The sequence below is a fragment of the Colius striatus genome, chromosome 2 (genome assembly GCF_028858725.1).
Source record: "Colius striatus isolate bColStr4 chromosome 2, bColStr4.1.hap1, whole genome shotgun sequence".
Classification (NCBI taxonomy): domain Eukaryota; kingdom Metazoa; phylum Chordata; class Aves; order Coliiformes; family Coliidae; genus Colius; species Colius striatus.
Window position 1 is genome coordinate 50,302,905 of NC_084760.1, and position 20,989 is coordinate 50,323,893.

Sequence of the window (20,989 nt, forward strand, 5' to 3'; positions counted from 1 at the left end):
TAGGGGAGTTGCACTAGATGATCTCTAAAGGTCCCTTCCAACACCTTCCATTCTATAGTAATCTGTGCCAGCTCTCAAGTATCAGAATCCACCAGAAATATGTGTCTTCTGTAGATCCCTGAGGCTCCATTGTTTATCAGAGGTAACTCTGTCTTTCCAGGTTTGCTGTATGATGTACTGGGCAGCTATGATGTTGCGTTCTACCTGGCTGGAGTCCCACCCCTTATTGGCGGAGCTATATTGTGTTTCATCCCCTGGGTCCATGAACGGCAGAAGTTAAAAGAGAGAGCAAAACCTGTTGATGGAGAAACTACTGAGAAAATGCTGGAAAATGAAAGCACTTTGGTGTCAGACACTACAGAAAAGCCAGCCAAAGAAATGGAATCTGGCGTTTGATGCCTTCTTTTCCTGTACCAGCCTGACCTCCTTCAACTGAAGCTAGATTTGTACTTTTGGGCTGAAGATAAAATATGTAATGCTGAAGAAGTCTTGAACTATCACTCAAATTGCAAAACTGCTATAAGTATCTTTTATACCATTGAACTTTTTTTTGATGAGTCACTGACATTGAGTTTGATTTCAAGACACATCTTCAAGGTATTTGAAGTTTTGTAGTGTTAGTGTGTACGTACGTAGTGATTCTGTGTGTGAAGAGGATATTTTTCTATGTCATCAGAATGTGTTTCTGGAAGTATGAAAGCTGGTTTTGATTCACTGATCCGGGATTCTTCAGTAACTTGTACAGTCCCTCCAACGCAGGCACACCCGCGGGTGTTCGTTCATACTGGGAAATGTAGTAGCTCTTACAACTGATTTGGATTTTTGAAGTTTCTCACGCTCTTTTACCGCCTTATATAACTCTATATCATGAACATGAATTCACATCTCTTTGATTCCCTTAACTCTTGCTGAAATAATTTTGCATTAGAAAGCTAAGGTATTGAACATCTGGTATGTTTTTCTCTAAATACCCCAGCCTCCTCAATTTGCTTAAGCACTCACCTGTTTTTGTATTCACCTTTTCACAGTCACCCAAAGAACATTAGGATGAAGTCTCTGATGGGCACAGGTCTTGAATATGCACCAGCTCAGCTCTGAGTGCAAACATATTCAAAAGTAAAACTGCTGAATAACAGGTTTTGTAATGTTTATTTGGTGAAGGCAATACTATTAATGTATGTGTATATATTTTTTTTTGAGCTAAACCTCAGAATAGTTGACAGTTTTGAGGTTGTGCTGACAGTAACTCTTTGGAGCAGTATTTGTGAATTAGACTATTCCAAATTATTCTGTTTGACTTGTTAGGGTCTTTTTTTCTATTCTTAAAAACAAGACAGCTTTAAAAGACACATTCTAAGTGCAATAGGTGTTTTTAATGTGGAAATATAAATGAGCTATTAAAATGACATTCAACAAAGATTTTTGCACTAAGTCAACATACAGGTTTCTTAGAGGTCTTTTATATCTGTGTTCGGTTGCGTTGTAGGCTATAGCACCATATTTTATTCAAATGAAATGTCTTTGCATGTCCTATTTCTTGTTTAACATACTAAACATTTGACCCTGTTACTTATGTATTCTTAGTTGTTCTGTGCTGTGTCAAGCACGTGCTTCTGAAAACTTCTTTCTCTGAAAAATACTTGGAAGTGTAATACATTGAGGAAAAACCCACTGCTTTTCAGTCCATCCTAAAACACTTCCAAGTACGTTGTTTATTTGCAGATATGCATCAGCAGTGGAATACCTTGATTCTTTATTTCAGATCCATTCATTGCCAATAATTTTTATTCTGTTGAAGTGTCATAGCAAAGAGTAAACTACTACAGACAGGGCCCATTGAAGTCTGTTTTCTTCATTAGTAACAATACCCGTTCTTTCAATAACCCATGGAGGAATACTGTTTTAAAACTTTTATTGCCTTTTCTATTTTTATTATTATAGTACACTATACATTTGCTAGAACTCTGGAGAAAGAAAAAGCATAAAAAATAGAAAAGACAATAAAGGTTTTAATTTGAAAACAGTATTCCCCCCCTGGTTTATGTACACTATATGGGCTCAGCACATATACACTTGTGATGTAGTGATACTGTTGCACAGAATGATCAGCTTAGAAAAGTCCTTTTAATACAGTCATGCAAAGCAACCTAATGGAGACCAAAGCTCATACTTTTTTTATCATGCAGAATTTCAATCCCTTCTTTACTTGAGTGAGGTTTAATAGAACTGAACCTTAAAATGTTAGAGGTGTATGGTTCAGGCTTGGAGGCAGAAAAAAACAAAACCCAATCTGTAAAACAGGTCTGTTTAGGTTCACTGGGACTGGTGCTTCTGGGATACCTCTCATAAGTACTTCTAAAAGTTTCATTAAAATCTTCACAGTATTGTCAATTAAAATGACTACAAAATGCTGCCTTCACTACAAAAATTACATTAGCAGCCTATTCTGGTTTTGTCTGGAGTATTTCTTTAGACTATGTTCTCAGTATTATATTTGGGAAATGCAAAAGGTGTTACGTGTGTGTGGTAAAAGGCTTGTTTCCTATTGCTGTGTTCTGAAAAATTATTATTCATCACAGATCTTACATCCGGTGTGGGGTTTTTTTTAGCGTTTTTAACCAAAACCAAGGCTGCTTTTTAGCACTGATGCAATTTGAAATCATTGTGACCAGGTATCTTGATATAATTGTGTGGCATCTTCCCGACTTGCTGCTCTGTAGCTATATGAAATTATCTGGGAGAGAATACAAAATAGTTGCTAAGTTTTAGAAATAGATACAAAAATAGTATAACAATAGTATGGATTAATGATTGCCCTACCTTTTAAAAATGATTCTGTACATAAAAATAGAAACCCTCGTATTTGAGCATCTAAATGTGAAATTATGCTTACAGGTATGAAGGACAGCTTTAGAAAAAAGAACAACAAAAACTACCCTCTGTGTCTCCAGGAGGAGGGTACAATGAGTCAGTAACTGTTTAGAAGCTATTTCTGTGTTTAAAAACATCTAGTGAGTGGGATGTCAGGCAAGAGGGAGGCAGAGTTAGGAGTAAAGAAACTGTGCTGGTGTGACAGTGTTGGAATAATGAACCTATTTGTTGCCAGTTCTTGTTTTAAAACAATGCTAAAATCTCAAAGGCTTCAGAAAAAAATCCAACTTCTGAGAACAGAGAAAAAATAAAAGTAATGCATGAGAATTCTGTTAACTTACTTATGGGGGAAATGTCCAACAGAAAATGCTCTTTCACGGAGATGAGCACAAGCAGACGGTGTCCTAAAGCTCGATCAGATGCAGTTAAAATGAAAGTAAAGCTCAGATTGTTAGTGGTGAGGCTAACTAACCATTAGGAAATTTAGAGATACTGGATTCTGTATGCCCTGAGGTTTTAAAAATGAGGTTAGCTGCCTCCCTTTATAAAACCAAGAACCAACCTAAACCAAACCATAAAAATCCCAACACCAATAGCAACTGTTTAGTACACTTATGAAAAAAAGATGGAATAAGGCAGAAATTGTTGCTATTCTGAAAACTAGGAGAGAAAAGCACTGAATAACCAACTTTTTTTATTTACTCGCTCAAAATAGTTTTTGTAACAAAATTTAGTCTTAGGTGTGAAACCTGTTCTTGGGAGACCTGCTGAACTCATGTTTTAATAACCTAATTCATGCCAGATTTTATCTTGTTGGGGGTAGAATCTAAAGTTCAAATACTACCTTAGTTCAAGAAAACCCTGAAATCATTCAGATGCATCCCTCTCTTGAGAACATTTCCTAGAGCACTTTCCATAAGCATTGCTCTCTCAGCCTATAAACAGAGTAATCATCTTTTTTTTTCCTATTAAATGTTCTCAGGGTAAGCTTCAGAAGAAATTGGGTGGAAAGAAGTACACTTAAAATGGCAGTGTGAAACATCCAGTCCTACCTGATGCTGTAATTTAATACACCAAATCTTGAAACAGAGATTGACTTTGAGCAAGGGGTTGGTTTTACAGATGGCTGACATGTCTTTTCAGTAGGTGTGAGGTCCTTGTAAATCTTCATAGAGCTGTTCAGAAAAGAGTCTGAAATACTGAAAACCCTTCAGGTTCTGATTTCCATCTAAACTATGCAACAACGTACAATGCCTAGTTAATAAAACAAGTACTGTTGGATTTACTCTGGCTACCTGTGTAAGTCTCAAACCAAGGCTTCAGAGGAACATAGTCTTATTTAGAATTCCTTTCCTCCAGATCTTTGTTGAGCATAAATATTTTTTTTCTAAGTTAATTTCAGCGACTGTTTATGGACTGCTCACTCCAGTCAAAGATGACGTAGCCGTTCTGAGGCCATCCTTCAGGTTATGCTCAGTATCGGATGAGGGAGACAACTGACGTTTTGCTCCTTTGGCTCTTCATGTGCAATGTCCGGGCATATGCATTCTCCTGTTCCCTTTGGAGACACTGGATTGTCAGAGCTGATGCAGACCATATTGGATATGGATTGTACCCTTCAGTTCCATGTTCCCAGACTTCTTCCCTGCATTAAACCTTTGAATAACCATAGCCTGCTAGACCGGGCAAGTTTTTTGTGAAATGGAGGAATGTGAGGTCAAACTGACTCTCAGGACTGCTGAAGGAAGGTGCCATTCACATGCTAGGACTAGATGGTCGTTCAAGGTCCCTTCCAACCCTTGAGATTCTGCGAATGGTTTGATTACATGCTTATGATGTAAAAAAATGGACACTACCATTTTAAAGCAAAAATGCCCTGCTTAGTCCTTTGCAGTACATGCCAGAGGGACGGGAGAAACTTTCTTGCAGCCCCAAAATAATTCTCTAAGGATGGGAATGAAGGCTACTGTCCTTAGGCTCCTCTTTATGGGTTAGCTTAAGCAACCAGGTGCTCAGTGATCTGGCAGTGTGCAGGCACCCGCGCAGAGGGCTCGGCTCTCCCCTCCAAGCAGGGATGGGGAGCAGAGGTGCTGCCACCTTCAGGGCCTGTATTCTCCTCGGGGCAGCTACAAATGTTACAGAAGCTGATTTTCAGACATTTCAGAACCAACCCTTTAATCTCAAGGGGGTGTGTGCGTGTGTGTGTGTGTGTACACAGATATAAAAATACAATGTATTTTGAGCACAGCATGCACCAACATTCTGCATTTAAGTACAGGAGCTGCAGCACTGGAATGTGGAGCTAGCCGAGGAAAAAGTAAGTATGTTGAACTGCGTGTTTCACTGTTGACAAGCGCAGCAATGTTACCGTTCCAGACAGCAAGTGAGTTTCTAGTCATGTAGACTTTGGCATATTTTCAGTATGCCTTGTAGTCTTGTATATGTAGTGTCAACATTTTTAGTGTTCCAGGACCGCTTATGCCAAGATTAGAGTGATTTTTTTATATTACAATGTGTGCTAATATTGATACCACTGACGTGTTCAAGTACCTTTATAGACATCATATTTTGTATGTTGGTTTTGATATTAAAGGATATACCTCTTGCTAGCCTTAACTCCGTTCTTTAAAGTTCTGCTTTGTTAGAAGGGCAAGAAATGAATGTCTGATGTTTTTCATGGTGCTAAAGTAACTGTGATCTGTCTCAAATTACTCAGAATAAAGATGGTAGCTCTTAAGTGCCCCATTGGTTACCACGTGTTCATTTTTGGTCGTGCTCTCCCATAAAACTCGTTATTTCTTGCAAGTAATTTTGTATTCTGATGACTGAATCTCACGTGCAGACTTTTGTATAAGAGCCTCTACAGCTTTTATTACCACTCTCTTCTGATGGGAATGTCCCCATTAGGTTTGCTCCTAAATTAATCTATGGTGCAACCCATTAGCATTGTGATTGCGCTGACGATTCATTTGAAGATTTATAAACCTAAAGTACTGACTTGCAGATTTATCAGCTTCTGAAAATTTTATCTACTCTGGTTTCACTTCTGGGGGTAACGTCAAGCGTACATAACAGTTGCATTCTCAAAAGGCAGAAGTAGAACTGAGAGAGGAAAACTCCGGTAGAATAAACTTGAGTGGCGTTGTAAAAGAATTCTGTATCTTTTGATTCATGAACTGCCAGTGTAATTCAGTGGTCCTTTGATCATTTACTGGCCTTCTGCCATTTCACCCTGACTTAGCTTGGTGCTATGAAGTGTTTCCTCATTGATAACTTCAGCAAGTCACAGGAATTCATTCACCTTTCCTTTGTAGTAGGGCCAAATATTTTCTTTTCTTTCATAATAATAACCCACCTGGGGTTATTCTCTGGACTGCTTATATTTCAAATTAAAATTAGAAAAAGATGCCCAAAAGCCTTACAAGAGCCCAAGTGCTGTTGCTACTTTTAAGGTACAAAACCTGTTCGTAAGTGTATGAAACACAAATGAGGAGAAGCCTATGAAATTTTCTTTAGCTCCTTTTGTACCTTTGTTAGGAAGCTATGTATTTATACCAGCGCTTTTCGTGGAAGCTAATTCTCCGGGCACAATGCTAACGTCTGGAAATGCAGCCTGACTTATACGTGATTGTCAGAAAAGATACTGTAATTTTACACTTGGAATTACTTTAATGGAAATACTGTCTATTGATGGGCCTGTGAACAGACCCTCATGGGCGGTCTGCAGATATCTGACAGTAAGACTTTGCGCTCCTTGCAAAGAGATTACGGCGGATATAAGTGGTCAGATTTAAACTGTATGGTGCAGGGTTAGTTTTGGTTTGTTTTGGTGCATCCGTTCCCTCAGCTTCTGCTGAGCTGGAGCTGTACCATAACGCACTAACCAGTGCCAGGAGATAGGGAGGAGGTTGCTGCCATCTACCTGCACCGTGCAGCGTTTCTGTTGTGAGCAACTCTGCAAGCAAAACAAAGGTAATTCCAATGGGGATCTTTGAGTTGTTTGCAAGGGTTTGAAGTAACGAAAGCCTTTTTTACAGAGAGCTGCCGTGATGAGAAAACATTTGGAAAAGCCTGTGCCCTACGCTGGGCAAGCGCTAGGAAGTTTATGCAAGATTTTACTGTAAGGGGAGAGGATTTGTCTGTCTTGTCGAGCTGCAGATCTGGGCCATGCCCCAGGCAGTATGCAGGACACACTTTTGACGCCAAGGTGTGTGAAACGCCCAGCACGCTTTGAGTTATGCGGTAACCACAGCTCTAGAAAAAAAGCCGAGGCGGTTCTGGTGTAACGGGGCACCGATAATTAATTAATCAACTGCCTGGCTGTAGCTGCAGCGCGAAGGCCGTGTCCCGAGGCTGCAGCGGGGCGCAGGGCCGCCGGCGGCGCGGGGCAGGCCGGGAGCCGTAGTCCCACGGCCGCCAGGCGCGGGGCGGTGCCGCCGGGGCCGCGTTCCGCCGCGCCGCTGGGGCCGCGTTCCGCCGCGCCGCCGGGGCCGGCGCTTGCAGCCATGGCCGAGCCCGAGCGGAAGAAGCACGTGCGGTTCGCGGCGCCGGGAGACGCGGCCGGGCCGCGGGTCCCCGCCGCGCCGCCCGCGGAGGTGGCCGTGGTGGGCGGCGGCGGGCGGCGCAGCGGCCGGGGTCGCGGCGGGGAGGGAGCGGCGCTGCGGTGGTGTATCTCCGTGGCCCTGTGCGCGGCCTTCCTGGGGCTGGTGAGCGCGGCGCGGGCGGGCTCTGCTCCTGCGGCCGCTCGGCCGCCCCTCGGCCCGGCCGGGGCCGCCCGCCGCGGGGCGGGGGGGGGGACCGCCGCGCGGGCTCACCGCCGTTCCGATGCTTTTGCAGGGCATGAGCATCGCGGTGCTGGGGCCCACCTTCCCCAACCTGGCCGCCAACGTGCACAGAAACGTCAGCGACATCTACTACATCTTCGTGGGCCGGTCCCTGGGGTACCTGGGCGGGTCGGTGCTCGGCGGGGTGCTCTTCGACTGCATGAACGCCCACCTTCTCCTCGGTGAGTGCCGCGCGGGCCGCTGCGGGGCCACGGGCTCTGCCCCCGGGGGAAGCCGCTCCCGGGCCACGGCGGGAGTCGGGGGCGGCCGCCGCTTCCCCGCGCCGAGCCGGGGGCGCGATGTGCGAGCGGGGCCCCGTTCCTGGCGATCCGCCGCGCTGCTGCTGCTGCCGCGACACCGCGCTTGGTTGGCGTTTCGGCAGCGCGGCTGGCCATCGCGGCTGTGCAGCGCGTTACTTCTGTCTAAGCGGTTCCTCTCGTCGGGCACGTTATAGCGGTCGCTGGCTTTGAACGGACAAAACCTGTTTGGATTGACCGAAAGGTGCCGTTGGGACAGAAAAAAAAGAAGTGCAATTCGATTTTAATTCTACGCGTCAAGTAACACGCTCAGTGTAGAGCCTCAGGGGACGTACGGGCGTCCCTAACGCTGCTCTGTGAGGCGCCTGAACGGAATGGGCAGCCGTGCGTTGGCGTTGCCGTGCTCGCAGCAGGAAGCCCCGTCAGTCACCTGGGGCTCCCTGCCCTGGGGAGAGCTCCGGGACACCCCTCCCTGCCCCAGCTGCAGCAGAAGTCTTTGCTTACTGAACCAAAAGTACTGAGGCTTTGACTGGAGGGCCTTAACCAAATTGGAACTTACTTAAGGTGGAAAACCATTAAAACCCGAGCTTGTTGCTCAGTTGCTGTCTAGCTATGAAAATGCTTAAATTCTATAGGAGCTGCAGGACACAGGGAAACTCTCTGCGGTAGGAGCACTGGACTGGCTTTGTCCTGGCAGAGCAGGCTGCGTGGCCCTCTGGTCCTTTTAGAATGGTGTTGGTATCTTCTTCAGGCAGAGATTTTTGGGGCCTACCTAAAGTGGCCAACGCCCTGTCTATTTTCCCTTACAAGGGCAGTAACAGTAGCTTGTGCCATAGTTTAGGGACTGAGGGGCTCGGTCTTTTCCTTCTTCCCGTGCCTGAACTTGGGGAAGTTCAAACAGAACTGTGCCTCCCCGTGTTGTAATCGTGTAGTTGGTTCTGAGACTATAAGAAGGTCCATTTCCTATTGCTAGCATTTGAACTCAGTCTCCTCTTATCCCTGTGTGCCTGTCTCCTGCTGTTGGGAGCATTCACGTCGTATAACGTGTCTGTCTCTTCTTTCTTCCCTCTTCCTGTCTTCACCTCCTTGGACCAGTTCCTCTTCTTTGCTTTTATTCTAAGGTGTCTTTATCTGGTCTCCTCCCTGTTCTTTATTCTTCTCTGCTAGATGGCCTATAAAGTGTGTTTCCTTTGGCCTCCTTGTACATCTGAGAAGGTCACAGTTCTCTGTGTCTGACATTTGATACCTTACCTTCCATAACAGGTATAATGCACTTGTGGAGGTATTGACATAGTTTGGTATTTACTTGTTTTCTTGAGGTGTCACACAGGGTATCTGTATGTCAGCAATGCTTGAAATCTCATCCTTTCCGATTTGGTTGTGCTTATGGTAACCCCCAAATTTGAACTACCAAATCTTCTATCATGTGAAGGTTGCCTGTAAGAGGTTTGGCTCCTCTCACCTTTCAATTGCTGAAACTTGGCTGTTGTACAGAGAAAAAGAATGAAGACACAACCTGTCTTTGGCAGGGAAGCTTTTAAGTACCAATCTTCAGGCGTAGAGCTGTAGTGGAGAGCTAACTTAATGAGAAGTTACTTTTAACCTCAGAGTAGGACATCTGAGAAGCTGTACTTAATATACTCCTCTTCAGTTTTTTTCTCTACACAGTTCTTAGTTGCAGCAGTTCCCGTTTATCTTTGTCTGCCCCACCTATGAACAAGCATTACCAGAGATGTCTGAATGGGTATGAGCTTTCTAAAAACCTAATTATGTATATTCAAGATATTAACAGCAGATTATTTTATTCTGGTGACTCTTAAGCATGCAATTTAACTGCAGAACTTCCTCCCAAATTGTAATAAAAATAGTTTCCATCTGCTAAAATAATATTTTCTGCAGTGTGTGGTTAATAATAGCGAAACTCACACAGTTATGATGAATCGCTGCTGAAACTTAGGATGAGACATCTTGTAGCTCTGTCTCTTAAAACTCCAGCTGTCCCTTAGAATACATCCCTGACGTGAGAACAGTATATCAATGAAAGTCATCATCTCCACGTAGGGGTCGCTTGTTGGCCAAGGTGCCATCACTTTATAGGGTTTTAAGAGGTTAATGAGTTGGCTTCTTTTAAAATGGAGCCAAATTTAATGCTCTGTAGTTCTCAGAGAGGAGACATTACACTGTTCAAAACCATGTTTTGCTGTTCCTCGATCAAAAAACATTTTGAGATGAGAAGTTTGCAGAAGATACAGAAATAGCTCTCGTGAAGCAAACGTTTGCAGAAGGTTTCTTAACATTCTTGCAGCAGGTGCTGCTCCATTGGCAATTAAAGCTTTAGTGAAACAGCCTTTCCATTGTATAGTAATTCAGTTCCTCTTTTCCAAGTTGAACTTTCTGCTACTTATGAGTCTGCTTCTGCCAATCATGAGTTGTGGTAGTTAGGTTACATCACCTCTTAGGATTGTCTATAACTTTAATAATTATGAACATATTTGTATCTCTTTGTCTTCTGCATGTTTTGTAGTTTAGATGGAAACTATAGTCTGTGGGTTTTGTGTTTTGTTCTTTAACCTTTCCAGCATTATCCATGTTTGGGACGACGGTTGGTCTCTATGGGATACCCTGGTGTGAGAAATCCCTGCTGTTAACTGCCTTGATGTCAGTGATTGGAGCTTCCATGGGAATTCTAGACACAGGTAAGGGACCACGGGGTCCAGCAGTTCCTTCACCAATCTAACTGGAAACTTCATAGAATCCCAGAATCTTAAGGGTTGGAAGGGACCTCGAAAGATCATCTAGTCCAACCCTCCTGCCAGAGCAGGACCTCCTAGAGTAGGTCACACAGGAACTCAACCAGGTGGGTTCTGAATGTCCCCAGAGAAGGAGACTCCACAACCCATCTGGGCAGCCTGTGCCAGTGCCCCCTCACCCTTGTAGCAAATGAATTTTTCCTCATGTTTCTTTGGAACGTCTTGTGTTCTAGCTTGTACCTGTTGCCCCTTGTCCTACCACTGGGCATCACTGAGAAGACCCTGGCTTCGTCCTCCTGACACCCACCCTTTGCATATTTGTAAACCTTGATGAGGTCACCCCTCAGTCTCCTCCAAGCTAAAGAGCCCCAGTTTCCTCAGCCTTTCATCATAAGGGAGATGCTCCACTCCATCATCATCTTTGTGGCCCTGCACTGACCATTGCTGGTATTTCATGTCTTTAGTGAGACGAGGGTTTGCTGCTTTACCTGTCTGGAATGCCTGGGGAATTCTGTCCCTGACACCTCCCAGCATTTGTGTCTCTCGGAGGCCTTCCTTAAGGGGCTCAGGCTGCTGGATATCTCCCCCTTCCCAGAGGAGAACAACACGCATTTCAGTTAGCAGTTACAGGTGTCAAGGAAATGTGATATGCTCTTTAAGCAGTGTCTTCTTTAAATTATTCACCTCCAGGAAGCTGGATGGGTTACAGTTCAGTGGTGCCATGGAGTGGAGCAAAGGCATCCCTGAGCAAGCCCTGGGGTTTGACCTAGATCCATCTGGGTGCTGTGTGGGGATGCACAGCAAGCCTTCCCTGCCACAGCTCAAGGGCAGTACCACGGCAGCCATCTCCCCACGTCAGGAAATATTTGCTGCTCCTGGCCAGCTTCACTGAGGTGCTTGGGAATGCAAATTTATTCCATCCCCCAAATTTTAAGTGTGGCATGTACATACTGCAGATGGCTCGGAGGAAAAAAGGAAACCCACCTTTGCTGGAAAGCTTTTCAAAACAAATTTCTTAGTGGAGGCTCTGCATTGGAGGAACATGTAGTGGGGAAGTTGCAGTGCAGGTGTCTATAGATGTCTTTGGAAAGGTCAGTTACACGGGGATATGAAAAAGAAGCTGCCACAGAAATGAGTTCCTTGGGCTGGGCGATGGCTGGCCATGGCAGGCAGTCTGCTCTGGGGAGACGAGGCTGTGGCAAGGGCCTGTGTGCCCTCAGAGAGGGCTGGGTGCTGCTGGCATGCTTGTGGGGGCCAGGAAACAGCCAAACCCATGTCAGCAGTGAGTAGGTGGTGGTGAGGCCACCACTCAGCCGCACCTCCCCAGTGGTGTCCTGGCAGCTTGCCGGGGTCACTGAGCCAGGAGCCCCTGGATGCTCCCCAGTGAGCAAGGTCCTACTGTATGCTCTTGACCAGCTTGAGAGCAGGCATCTTTCTGAGCAGGAGCTGGCTGGTGGGTTAGGCTCACTGTCCCGGCAGCTCTGGGCGCACCCTGGGCAGAGCCTGTGTTTAGTGGCACAGAGGGCTGATGGGTGCAACCATCTGCCATCACTCTGCAGAGTTCAGGGGAACTCTGCTAATGCTACAAAGAGCACGATGCAGGATCTGGTAGTGAAAAAGGTGGTTTTGCGTGGCATAAGGTGGTATTTACTGCCTCTGGTAGGATGAACAGGAGCCAGCAGTGTGCCCAGGTGGCCAAGAAGGCCAATGGCATCCTGGCCTGTACCAGGAACAGTGTTGTCAGCAGGAGGAGGGAAGTGACCATTCCCCTCTACTGGGCACTGGTGAGGTCACACCTCGAATACGGTGTCCAGTTTTGGGCCCCTCTCTACAAGAGGGACATGGAGGTGCTGGAGAAGATCCAGAGGCGGGCACGTCACATTTGGAGCACATCTCATACGAGGAACGGCTGAGCGATCTGCAGCCTGGAGAAAAGAAGGCTCAGGGGAGATCTCGCTCTCAACTTGAAAGAAAGTTGCAGTGGGGGTTGGTCTGTTCTCCCTAGTAAGAAGCAGTAGAACAAGAGGAAACGGCCTCCAGTTGCACCAGGGGAGGTTCAGGCTGGATATGAGGAATTTCTTTGCTGAAAGGGTTGTGAGGCACTGGAACGGCTGCCCAGGGAGGTGGTGGAGTCACCGTCCCTGGAGGTGTTTAAGAGATGGGTGGATGTTGCACTTAAGAGAGATGGTCTAGTGGTTGATAGGGCTGGGATGATCTTAAAGGTCTGTTCCAGCTGAAACAGTTCCGTGATTACAAATGGCATATCCTGGCTAAAAACAGATAGAAAAGTACATACCAGTTCCCTTCTTTCATATGGGAAAATCTTCTCTGCTAATTGTGAAACTGTCTTCTGTGTCTGGGTGTGCTGCTGGAGAATTTTGATGTTGGGAGACTTCCCAGCCAGAGCAAGAGTCACAGGAGAAACTAAGAGCTGGGTAGTAGAGTGTGACTGCACTTGTTCGGAAGCAAGTTGGTGCCAAGTGACACGAGTCGCTGCACTGTAGCCCAGGAATTTGATTACTGTTCTCCTACATTCTTCTCAGGGACTAATTAAAAACATTTCTCTGAGCTCATGTTCCAGCATTACCATTGACCTGAGGGTGTTGTAGTTCGATCCTTGCAACAGTATTGTGGTAAACATTCCTGCTTCTGGGAAGTCATGTGTAGGCAGCTGGGGTGGTCCCAGCCCATCAGAAGGAAGTGATCCTTGATGTTTCCTGGGATGTTGTTTAATGAGGCCTCTCATTCTCAGTGCTGTGCATTGTTGCTTTTAATACTTCAGAGAAATGAGAAGCAGATAAATTTTCTCTTTTGAAAAAAGGCTGAAAATTTGCTGCAAATTGCCAAGTAGGGTAATTAGAATCACAGAATTGTTAGGGTTGGAAAAGACCTTTGAGTCCAGCCACAATCCAGCACTGCCATGTCCACTACTAAACCATGTCCTGAGGTGCCACATCTGCATGTCTTTTAAATGCCTCCAGGGATGGTGACTCCACTACTTCCCCAGGCAGCCTGTGCCCACATCCAACAACTCTTATGGTGGAGAAATTTTTCCTGGTATCTGATGTAAACTTTCCCTGGTGCAATAACTAAGCATAACCATTGCTTCTGGCCTCAGCCTCTGCATGGCTCTGCATTTTGGCTGCTGTGAATGCCCTCCTAAAGCAATACAGGGGATTGAGGTGCTTATGGGCAGAACTTAGGTTACAGTTTGGTTTATTTGGAATGTTTGGGGTTGTTTTTTTCCTTAAAACCATCTCTGGTTTCAGATTAAAATAACTGAATCCTCCTCTGTCCTATCGGCAGGTGGCAACGTGCTGGCGCTGAATACATGGGGAGAAGAGGCTGGGCCCCACATGCAGGCCCTGCACTTCAGCTTTGCCGCTGGGGCATTTGTGGCCCCAATCTTGGCCAAAATGGCCTTGGGAGGCTCCGAGTCTAAAGACCTTTTAGCAGCTGAAAGGACAAACCAGTCCGTCCCGAGGTCTGTGCCAGCAGCTTCAGCTGCCTCGGCTATGTCAGTGCTGAAACAGCATCTCAGGGCAGACTTTCTGTGGTCCTACATTGTCATAGGGACCTACCTCCTGTTAGTTTCTTTCTTCTTTTTCGTCTTGTATTCAAGGGGCAGGTCAGCTCGAGACAAATCAAAGGCTTCCCTGCAGAAGTGCATGTTTGCCAAATACCACTACACGCTTATTTTCCTGCTGTTCATATTCTTCTTGTGCTACGTGGGAGCGGAGGTCACCTACGGCTCTTACATATTTACTTATGCCAAGGTCTTTGCCGAGATGAAAGAGAACGAAGCAGCTGCTCTGAACTCCGTCTTCTGGGGCGCGTTCGCCGCCTGCAGAGGGGTGGCAATATTCTGTGCCACCTGCTTGTACCCCGGCACCATGATCCTGCTGAGCATCGTGGGCTCCGCCATCTCCTCCTCATGCCTGGCCTTCCTGGCCAGGTACCCGGCCTCCCTGTGGGCCGGCACGGCCGTGTACGGGGCCTCCATGGCGACCATCTTTCCCAGCGGCATCTCCTGGATCGAGCAGTACACGGTGGTGGAAGGCAAATCCGCCTCCCTCTTTGTGATCGGTGCGGCGCTGGGCGAGATGTGCATCCCCGCTGTGGTGGGCTACCTTCAGGGCAGGTTCCACCGCGTTCCCGTGGTGATGTACACTGCCCTGGTGACCTCGGCCATGACCATTCTGCTCTTCCCTCTGATGTACAAGCTGGCCAACTGCCCCCGCGATGGCGGCTTGAAGGAGGTGAGTGAGAGCGAGGACCGTAAAGCTCTGTTGTCGAACTCGGGGCTTAATGAGGATGAAGAGGATGAGGAGGATGCGGGAGAGTGGAACGAAGCAGACTTTGAGGTAATAGAAATGAATGACACGCTGAGAAACTCTGTGGTAGAGACCTCCCGTAAGATAGTGGGGGACTCTCCAGTCCCGGTCTCTCTCCAGCCCCACCTGGACAATGTGTTGTGCGAGTCACCTGCAGTTGCCGGCGGCTCCCCTGGGAGAAAAAATGTGAGCGTGGATCGGGAGAAGAACGATTAAAGCCCAAGCTGACTGACTGCTTTTGTTAAAGGGAGATGCACTTGAGTTGCAGCTGTTCCTGCACAGTGGCTCGGCCGCCCATTCTGGCGGCGCACAGCCCAGACTGTTTGTTCCTCAGTGTGTGTCCACTCCCTCTCCCCATTCATTTCCAGCTGCAGCGATGCGTCCCGGAGGAGGAAAGTCCATGATGACGTGAATGGGGTAACATGGTAACGTGTAGCGACTCTGCCCAAAGTGTTAAAACCTAAGAGATGTTACCTAAAGGTGAGGCATGCCGTTTCAGTAATAAGGGCTCTGGTAAGAACTGACTAGGACAGAAAAGGATGAGATCTCAGACCACTGTTTTTGGGGCTGGGTGAGAGGTGCAGTTCTGAGGTGCTTGGTCACCAGATGTTTTCACGAGAGAGAACTCTGATCTGAGATGCTGAGCTTTCTTGCCTCTTGGGAGAAGAATGTTTCTGCTGCATTGGAAGTCAGTGTGACGTACATAAACCAGGGAGTCAAGTCAAATAAATCAGGTAACCTATTGGCAAACTAAGGCACTACGACGAGAAAAACAATTAGAAATCAATTTTAGGAGTGGAACCATGTCTCTGGGTGATTTAAAAGTGGATGTGAGAAGGAGGATAAAATGGGTCGTATTAATCTGCTATAACGTGTAGCTCCAAGTTACTGGTTAAACAGTGGTGACAAATCTAAATAGACAAAAGTCCTCCTGGTTGTTACTGCAGTACCAGTGCAATCAAGGAATGTATGAAGATGGTGAAATTGTATATGAACAGATTGCTTAATATATGGCATGGCATTGATGTAGGGCTGTGATTGATTTGTTTAAATTAAGGTTCTGAGAACTTTTCTGGCATCCTGTGCCATGATTTTAACATGGTGCTGTGTTAAAAAGACAATTTGAGGACTGAGAATAGGGGCCAAGATGATCCTTCTGGTTGTGCAGTACGGTCCCTTGCCCCCGGCAAGTGCCACATGGGGAGGGGTTTCTTCAGGCAGTGGCCTCTTCCTGGTGGTGCAGCAGCGGTTGGTCCTGGTGGTGCAGCAGCGCTTGGGCGTTGTAGGTTCGTTGCTGTGAAGCAGCAAGAGCTGGGGAGGACTCAGGGGGGACCAGTCGTGTCCACGTGTCCTCAGCAAGAGTGAAAAAAAAAGCGGTAGCTAACAGCAGAAATCTGACACTGCAGTCCTGACGCTTGTCTACTTGAAACTCCACGTTTGTTGATGACTTGTTTTTCTTAAGGCTGCATGATCAGAGTGTGCTCATGTTTGGGCTTTTTTTACCCTTTGCGGTTTTATTAGTACTTTTCTTTCTGGGAAGTTACCAACACAAGAGCTCTGGCTGTAACACAGCGGGGAACCTGCGCTGGTCGGTGTATTTTCAGATCTGAGTTTGTTCTTTCTCTTGTCCTCTTGAGTGTGCAGCCTTGAATCTCATGGCTTTTGCCTTTCTTCTAAATTAGTAGGATGAAGGAATCAACTTGTAGTGAAAATACATCGTTTTGGCATCTTGCCTTGTCACGGGGCCTCCCTCTCCCTCTGTGGTTGGCACTTGAATGCCATTGGTGTTTTTGCCTGATTCCTTTTCCTTTTCTTGTGTGTGTTAAGTGCATTGCTGTGGCATCTTTTCCAGTGCAGTGCATGAACCTGCACTTTGAAACATGGCCTTGTTTCACTTGCTACTCAAGGGTTCTCTTCTTTGCTTAAAATAATGGCAAATGCTTCTAAGTATCAGCTCAGATTCTGTTTGAGGTCCACGTGACAGCATTTGCTCAACAGGCGTAAGCCTGGGTGGCCTTAGGGGAGCAGCTGCTTTCATAGGCTGATGAATGGAAATGGTTTGGTGGCAGCTCGCTGCTGGAACTGCAGCGCGTAGGCTTGGCCTGCACGCAGGACGAGTGAAAGAGTTTCCCTGTACCCAAGATCAAGGGGCCAGAAGAGAAGTAGTTTAAGAAACCCGACAACTGGGAAGATTTTTAAATACCCCCCCCCCATTTACACGCTAATTTTTGGAATGCCATTCCTAATTGGAATGTCCCACACCTGAGTTTGTCTTCAGGGGCAGCTGTAACAAGTCCTGCACAACACCGTGCTGAAAACCCAGAAACTGAAATTAAAGCCACACTGGGAAAAGTGCTGTAACTTCTTTGAACTGTGTCTCTCTACTGCTCGTACAGGCAGCTCCTGTGTGCTTCTGACTGACGTCTTCCTAACGAATGTAAAAATACCGGGCAAAACAAACTTGAGTTTTGTTCTTTCTTTCCACATACAATAATTAACTGTATTGATTCCTGTGTGAGTTGCTTGAATTCATCCCTGTTTTTCCCCCTTTAAAAGCAGGAGGCTGGTGGAGTAGGAATAGAGCAACAGCCTGGAACGCCAAGGGAAGAGCAGCCCTTTGGCCAAAGTAAAGGATGCAAAGAGCAGTGGCAGGAGAACAGAGTCAAGTTACCTTGACTGGTGCTGTGTAGAATCAGGTTCGCTTGATATGTGGAGGCCTTTGTTTGGATGGCATCTAATTTTTGAGTCATCTTAGTGAGCATTTGGAGCCTTCAGTCTTAGTCCTGGCCTCAAACTTGAATCTACTTATAGAATTTGTTCTCCTTATCTGCTAAAAGCATGCTTTTTATAGCAGGGGCTGCCCTATAGTGAAAAAGAAATGTCTAAAGCACTTTATTAAAACAGATCTAGGACCCTTCCAACCAGGAGTCCAGCTCATGGCAGTTCTAGACATTCTGGCATGTTCAAGGCTGGAGCTTCCCTCATTTTTGGATGTTGGTGTTCCTCAAGGCTTGGTTTAGACAAGGAGTGTTAGTTTTCACATGTTTAAATTTTGTTACAAAGTAAACTGCTTCTTGGCATAGATGAGGATCTGTTTACAGTTTGGATCTATTTACAGTGCCTTTTGAGTTACAGACCCTCCAGAAAGCTTAAACCCTTCGCCTGAGGTGTTACGGGGTGAGATCATGACTTGAAGCAAGCGGTGTTACTTTGCCATTGCCTTGCTGACGCCATAGAAGAGTCATTCGTGGGTTGAGGACAGCTTTGTGGTCTGTGGATTAGGTATCTGAATGTATTACGAATCCAGTATGCGTTGCAGGAAAGCACTTGCCCCTTTACTCCCCCTGCAGTTCATTCAGTGTGGTGTCGGAGGTGCCCTGCAGGTGCAAGATCAGGCAAAGGCTACAGCCTCGAGGGCTTGGGGTTTTTTAATTACTTTGCATAAAATAGCATTGCAGCCTGTGGGTGGTCTAGTATATATTTAATAGTTTTTATTCTGCTTGGTGTGGGTTTCCGTTGTACTGTATAATGTGACATTTGGCAGACTGACCTGTATCTTGAATGTAATAAATTCTTAACTGGAGAAGGCACTCAGGTTCCTTGATGTAAATAAAGTTTTGTTCTATTTTTCAAAGCTACTCTGAGCTTCTGAATTTAAAACTTACCCCATTTGGACTAATGGAAAACTGGAACAGTTTCTCTTCTGGGTTGGGGAAGGCCTCCGAGAACCGATACCTGGGTTCCGGACCCCAAAGCTTAAGCTGGAAACGGGTTTGCGGATCCGGTAACTCCTTATTTCCAACCACAATTTTTCGATGACAAAACAAGAAAGGTGTGTCTGCAACTGAAGGTATGTATAAAGAAAGCAGCTCCTTTTTAACGTATCATTTTATTCAACTTTAATATGGTTTCCATTATTAACTTCTAAAACAAAATGATTTCCAGTTTAGAAAACAATGCACTGACCACATAATTCCTTTTCCATTTTATACAGTTATACAAATATTCTAAATACACATTTTGTCAAGATGGTGGCAAATAAGATTTAACTGTACAGTATGTAAGGAAAGAAAATATTTTAAGCATATTTAGAAGCAATAGAAATGTCTATACAAAACAAGCAAAAATGGAATAAAATTTTATATTTAAAGTATTGCAACAGTCCCACAGGTTTGTAACAAAAATGTCTTTGCACAGTTCCTCACAATGCCCCATTAATAGCTAAAGCAAGACAGCAATTTTTAGAAAATAATGTTTCAAAATGCTACACATGGTACTACTGTTTGCACAGTCTGATCAAAATAACCATCTACTTGGAATCGAGCAAAACTTAGGAGGAGATATACCAACCAACTTTAAAATTATCTGTATAAAAGTCATTGCACATTATTTTACTCAGTTGTTTGAAAAGTAAAAAAGTGTATTTACAAAATATTTCGCAGACAAAATTATAAAGTGAATGGATAATATATCAGTATAACACGTCTTGATACCGACAGTTCAAGAACACACACAAATGGTTTTATCGTTTCAAGAGGTTTTTTTCAGTGCTCCTTCCTCCTGGAAGTAAACTTGACTTCTACTTTGAAATGGATTTACAAGATGTTACACGTAGCTATTTCAACATCAGCATTATAAAACAGTATGTTAGAAACATGAAAGAAAGAAGAAATTTGTACATCTTAAAAAGTGAGCTATTCAGAGATCAACAAAGGTGGGGGCGGGGATGGGTTTTTTCCTTTAATTTAGTTAGGGTAAGCGTTCGGTATTCTTCAGGTAATAAAACCGACAGTTAAAATGGAAATCCCAGACTAGATGAGACTTGAAAAAGCACCATGCACAATAGTCTTAGTGTGGTAAACACTGAAGGGAAAAAAAACAAATAGCACCTGGAATCCTGTAACATGGATCATTTAAAACTGGTCGAGCAGCTGGCGGAGATATGGCGCCTTGGACAGTTCTCGGCTGACTCGGGAGAGCTTGAAGAGTACGGGACAGTTGAGGGACACACACTGGATCTGCCGATCAAAGCAGCCTGTACAGTTCCTGCATATCTGGGTTACAGGTAGAAAACCAAAAGGTTATTTTAACACAACGCAGAAATCACTCGGGACGACCATAGTCCTCAACGCCGTGTATGTTTAGCACGCGCCCAGCCTGTGGAGAAGCACCAAGCTTTCCCCCAGGGAAGGACCCAGAGCAGCTCCCTGCTCTGCAGCAGCCTCACAGCGCTGGCCCTGAGCTGGGCAGAGCACAAGGTTCAGGCTGTCAGCTCTGCTCACAGTCCTGCTGCTCCTTAAGGCCCACGTGGTAGCGGTGGCACTTGGGATATAAGGTGAGTTGAGTGGGTAGGGGGGAGGGCAGTGCACTATAATCATGATAAACTTACCCTGTACAAAAGTTTCCTAGTGAAAGAAGACAAAACTGTAACTCTGCATATATTCTCTACGCAGGAAAGGGACTTAATAAAGCACCTGTTTCAACTTAAGCTTCAGTTAGAGTTTTCTTTTTTCAAGTCAGAGCTAATCAATCCCAAGACACACGTACACGGGTTCCACCGCTCTCCTTCTTCACAGAACTCCTTGACACGGGTAATACTGTTTGGAAGGACTCTGAACGTTAAGACACTAGATGGAATGAAACAGCAGCAGGCACAGTTTTTCTGAGGAAAACTGCAGGCTGTGCTTTGCTACTTTTAATCCTTTCCACTATCTGCCATCTCCAAGAGTCTTCCTGAAAACTCAGAAATGTGCCTCCAGACCCACTCATGTTTTGTAACATCAGAAGGTTTGGCAATGTCATGCTACCATTTGCATGGCCTGAACAACACATCAAAATTGTATCCCTTGCTTTGAAAATGAATTCTTTTCCTTTTTTCCCTGTTAAAATTCCTTGGGCATCAGCAGCACTCTCAGCCAGACCTGTATCAGCACCGAGTCCCTGCAGCTCAGATG

The 20,989-nt window shown here is 45.5% G+C and overlaps 3 protein-coding genes across 5 annotated transcripts in view; 2 read left to right on the forward strand and 1 right to left on the reverse strand.

Moving 5' to 3' along the window:
* SLC16A10 (solute carrier family 16 member 10) overlaps nucleotides 1-5,612 on the forward strand; it is a 78,544-nt gene extending 72,932 nt beyond the window's left edge. Inside the window, exon 6 of the mRNA XM_061990511.1 lies at nucleotides 161-5,612. Within this exon, the coding sequence (XP_061846495.1) occupies nucleotides 161-396 (236 nt within the window). The 3' untranslated portion in view covers nucleotides 397-5,612. The remainder of the gene's footprint in view (nucleotides 1-160) is intronic.
* MFSD4B (major facilitator superfamily domain containing 4B) lies at nucleotides 537-18,674 on the forward strand. 3 transcript variants are annotated; one of them, XM_061990512.1, is made up of 4 exons: nucleotides 537-597; nucleotides 7,708-7,876; nucleotides 10,531-10,647; nucleotides 14,008-18,674. In XM_061990512.1, the coding sequence occupies exons 2-4, from the start codon at nucleotides 7,711-7,713 to the stop codon at nucleotides 15,249-15,251; spliced, it is 1,527 nt and encodes a 508-aa protein (XP_061846496.1). In that variant the 5' UTR covers nucleotides 537-597; nucleotides 7,708-7,710; the 3' UTR covers nucleotides 15,252-18,674. The 3 variants fall into 3 exon arrangements, with proteins under 3 accessions (XP_061846496.1, XP_061846498.1, XP_061846499.1); XM_061990514.1 differs by lacking the exon at nucleotides 537-597 and adding an exon at nucleotides 7,049-7,078; XM_061990515.1 differs by lacking the exon at nucleotides 537-597 and adding an exon at nucleotides 7,472-7,577.
* A 302-nt stretch (nucleotides 18,675-18,976) lies between these two features.
* REV3L (REV3 like, DNA directed polymerase zeta catalytic subunit) overlaps nucleotides 18,977-20,989 on the reverse strand; it is a 117,072-nt gene continuing 115,059 nt past the window's right edge. The window contains exon 32 of the mRNA XM_061990510.1: nucleotides 18,977-20,089. Within this exon, the coding sequence (XP_061846494.1) occupies nucleotides 19,949-20,089 (141 nt within the window). The 3' untranslated portion in view covers nucleotides 18,977-19,948. The remainder of the gene's footprint in view (nucleotides 20,090-20,989) is intronic.